General features: G+C 43.0%; 1 protein-coding gene across 2 annotated transcripts; it reads left to right on the top strand.

The window, feature by feature from the left end:
- Window positions 1-481: 481 nt before the first annotated feature.
- ptrh2 (peptidyl-tRNA hydrolase 2) lies at window positions 482-4063 on the top strand. 2 transcript variants are annotated; one of them, XM_088321394.1, is made up of 2 exons: window positions 482-579; window positions 2905-4063. In XM_088321394.1, the coding sequence occupies exon 2, from the start codon at window positions 2909-2911 to the stop codon at window positions 3440-3442; it is 534 nt and encodes a 177-aa protein (XP_088177520.1). In that variant the 5' UTR covers window positions 482-579; window positions 2905-2908; the 3' UTR covers window positions 3443-4063. The 2 variants fall into 2 exon arrangements, with proteins under 2 accessions (XP_088177520.1, XP_088177519.1); XM_088321393.1 differs by lacking the exon at window positions 482-579 and adding an exon at window positions 693-880.

Below are 4063 nucleotides of genomic sequence, written 5' to 3'. Positions count from 1 at the left end.
TGCACATGGAGCCGTGGAGGTTGACAGGTATGAAATGTAACAATTTAAATTACAGCATTTTATAATGAAGAGGAGTAAAACAATGTTCAGTTTATTTTGTATGTCCTGCGTGGGTTCAAATCCAGCTACCGGCCTTACTGTGCGGAGTTTGTATGTTCTCCCCGTGCTTGTGTGGGTTTCCTCCGGGCACTCCGGTTTCCTCCCTCATTCCAAAGACATGCATTTCAGGTAAATTGGCCGGTCCAAATTGTCCCTAGGTGTGACTGAGCGAGTGAGTTGTCTGTCCCCGTGTGCCCTGCGATTGGCTGGCAGCCAGTTCAGGGTGCCCGATGATTGCTGGAATGGGCTCCAGCACCCCTGCGACCCTACTGAGGATAAGCGGTGCAGCTAATGGGACGAGATGAGATAAACATTCCTGACAAAGTCACGAACCATTTAAAAAGGGTCGGTGGCAATGGGACCTCCAATACAGAAGGGGGCGCTACACGTGCCATTTTGCCTCTACTTAAAAAAAAACGAGGAAGAGGGTCTCTGTGTCCATGCGTGTTCCAACTTCCTTCGTGAAGCAGTCAAACTTGAGTAAGTTGTTATGTGTCCTTTTATTAAAACATCCCAAAAATGATGTCGCACTTAATCAAAGGAGCGAATCGGGCGTTTACGCCACTGTCATAGTGATCGATGAGCTACTGACGAAGTGTTAACATAAGCTAACGTTAGCCCGTCACGCTGCCGCATTCTAAACCTGCATCAACACGAACTATCATTTTCTTGGATTTTTGTTTCATTAAGTTTCATCGAGGAGACATTTGTTGAAATGTTATCTCTACAATGACAATATAACTGCGAGAGTCGATTAAGACAAGATGGCCTTGAATCCACTGTAAGTAGGATTTAAAATGTCTACAGTAGAATTCAGTCATTGTGCAAGGGGCCATTGTATATGATGTAGCGCCTCCTAATGTTCATGTCATTAATAATTATAACACATGACATAATAATAAAGAACAATTAGAAATACTTAAACTATCATTTTGTAAATACTCGTAGGTCAAGAAATTTATATTTATTTCACATAATATATTCACATTTGTATTATGTGAGGCTCACTTAAAGGGACCTGGCCGGATTGTCGGTCATCTTGCTGCTACGGGTACCACAAATAACAAAAACCTTGTCAAATCCTGGGCATAAAAAATAGAACAAAAATGGTTGTAGTTTGGTCATTGAAAATCTCATAGTTTGTATTCGTTCTTGTTATTTTAGTACTTGTTTTCGGTTGCACTGAACCATACAGTGACATCTAGTGGTCAAATAAAGTAGTGTGTCCCATATGACTGTGAGACCCCGGTGGGTGGTCCAGTGACATGCCCCCAGGAAGAAAATGTGCATTTTTAGAGCAAAATCAAGGAGCAAGATGTATGATGAATGTGTACCCTTATAAACTATTAAATCATAAATACTCTTGTTATAAAAGGCAATGACACAGAACTAGTCACACACATAAAGCATAGTAAACGTGACAGGAGTTTAATGCAAAAAAACCTGCACATCGTCTTAACTACACTAAAAATAATTAATGTTGTTCTGATACCGATACTGTGCTATTTTAAGAGGGCTACTGGCGAGTAAACAGACCAAATCACCATATAACAGTTTTAAATTTCATTAAATGTAATACTCATAGGGGTATTGAATATCGTTACCACTGATTTTGTGATTGCTGCCATGACAATAAGCTGTTTATATTTCGTAGGTTTACTGGAGGTTATTTGTGTTCACAACTGTCACAAACAAAAAAATATAGATCTACAATTAATAACACCCAACACATAATTGCAGTTGAAAGGATGTTTTCGTTGTACAAAAAGTACAACAAACTGGATGGCTTCTCCCTTCAGTGTAAGAAAGCAATTTAGAGAGCGGCCGGCTAGCATCGGGTGTCCTCGAATGAAGACACATCTCCGCGATGATTAAAATAAGACCTGAATGCAGTGGTTTCCCACGAGTTGTGGCTCAAAATTAATAATTTCATGGCTGCAGCAAAGGCTTCGAAGAGTTGTTAACCTAGCCATTAGCTCAGGAGGTAGAGCGCTCGTCTTGGGATCAAGGGATCCCAGTTCGAATCCCGGCTCGTCCGTGTTACATGTCGAAGTGTCCTTGGGTAAGACACTGAACCCCTAATACCCCCAATAAGCAGGTTAGCGCCCTACATGGCTGCAAGGCCGCTATTGGGAAATGTGGAGCACATTGTAAAGCGCTTTGGGAAGTCATTGACTTGAAAAGCGCTATATAAATGCAGATCATTTCATTTCATTAGCAGTAGGCCCGACCAGCAGTGCCGCTCTTGCCCAGACTCAGCCTAAGTCGCTTCTGGAAACCGATAACAATCCACGAAGCACCCGCTGGCGATCACAATTCCTTTGCGCTGTCCTGACTTTCCTCATAGTCCAATTTCATTGATGAATTTTTTTCAATGTTAACAAGCTGCAAAAAGCTAGCAGTTGATATTATTCCTAGCTTTTTTTAAAGGGTAGCAAAAGCACCCAGATTGACTGACAGCATAGACCAGCCTATCAGAGTCGCGCAATCAGTCACTCACACCCATAATCAATCACCGCTGTCGGAACACAATGCACCATACCACGATAATACGATTAATGCAAAATAATTAAATTCACAATCCGTGAAGGAGTTAACAAGCAATAATTGAAGTATTGAGGGTTCTCCGTATATTAAGAATGATATTTTTTAATAATGCAAGTTTGAGACTCTGGCATGACCAATTAAATCCCGGCGGCCCACCAGAATCTTTCTATGTATGGGAAACACTGAATCAGCCAAATATTACTCTAGGCCCAAAAAGCTAAACGTTTCCTGTTCTCAACCTTCTTTGATGTTTCTCAGATACATGAACATCTTCAAGGGGCCACTGGAGATGCTGAAGAGTCCACTGGGTATCGGTGTGGCCGCAGGAGTGGGCTGCGGACTCCTCCTCGGTTGGCAGCTTCGGAATCACACCCATCTGTGGCCCCGATGCCTGCTGGGCTCGGGATCCGGTCCGAGCGAAGGGATCGTGATGGGTGAAGGAGGGGAGTTCAAGTTGATCCTGGTGGTCCGCAACGACCTGAAGATGGGCAAGGGGAAAGTGGCGGCCCAGTGCGCCCACGCAGCCGTGGCGGCCTACAAGCAAGTCCAGTCCCGGAATCCCGAAGTCCTCAAGATGTGGGAATACTGCGGACAGCCCAAAGTGGTGGTCAAGGCCCCGGACGAGGACACTTTAGTTAAGCTGATGGGACTGGCTAAGGATATGAGGCTACCTGTCAGCTTGATCCAGGATGCGGGCAGGACTCAAATCGCTCCCGGGTCCCGCACGGTCCTCGGTATCGGTCCCGGTCCGTCAGATCTCATTGACACTATCAGCGGAGATTTGAAGCTGTATTAATGAATGTCTTGTCAGCATCTTCCGTGTTGAAACTTGTTTAAATGATTACTAAGGAAATGCAAAGACTGCCGCTATTTTTTTGTTTTTAAGGTTCATTTTGTATTACAAGGGTTTCCAATGTGGGGTCCTCAGGCACCAGTTAGCCCCTTAGAAATTTTGAATAGACCATGGACGTTTTTCAAAATAATCCCCCAGTGATGTGTCATTGTGATATCCTAGGAAATGTTATTTATACCTGGCATGATATTTCACTGCAGACATGTCAATTATTCAGTTGGCGGGCCCTATTCAGGCCATTGGAGTATTTAATGCGGCCTGCCATAAATTTCTGGTTATGTCAAAGAAGCGAGTCTCAGGATGTTTGATCAGGCCTGCAGAATAATCTAAAAGTGGAAAAATGCACAAATGACATGGAATTCATACTTTTAAGATGCAATTCACGGATTGTCCACTAGGGGACAGAGTGGTGCTGTGACGATCAGTGTGTTTAATAGGGAAGATGAAGGGGTAGGAAATATGAGCATTTGCTTCTGACTACCCCCTTTTGAACATATTATGTAATTTTATTTTGTTGAGTTATTGTTTTTATATTAATGTTCGAATAAAGTTTTCATTCATCAA

This window comes from Urocampus carinirostris, chromosome 17 (genome assembly GCF_059441175.1).
Source record: "Urocampus carinirostris isolate Australia breed hairy pipefish chromosome 17, RoL_Ucar_1.0, whole genome shotgun sequence".
NCBI classification, from domain to species: Eukaryota; Metazoa; Chordata; class Actinopteri; order Syngnathiformes; family Syngnathidae; genus Urocampus; species Urocampus carinirostris.
The sequence above is the reverse complement of the archived record's forward strand: the minus strand, read 5'-3'. Positions and strand labels throughout refer to the sequence as shown.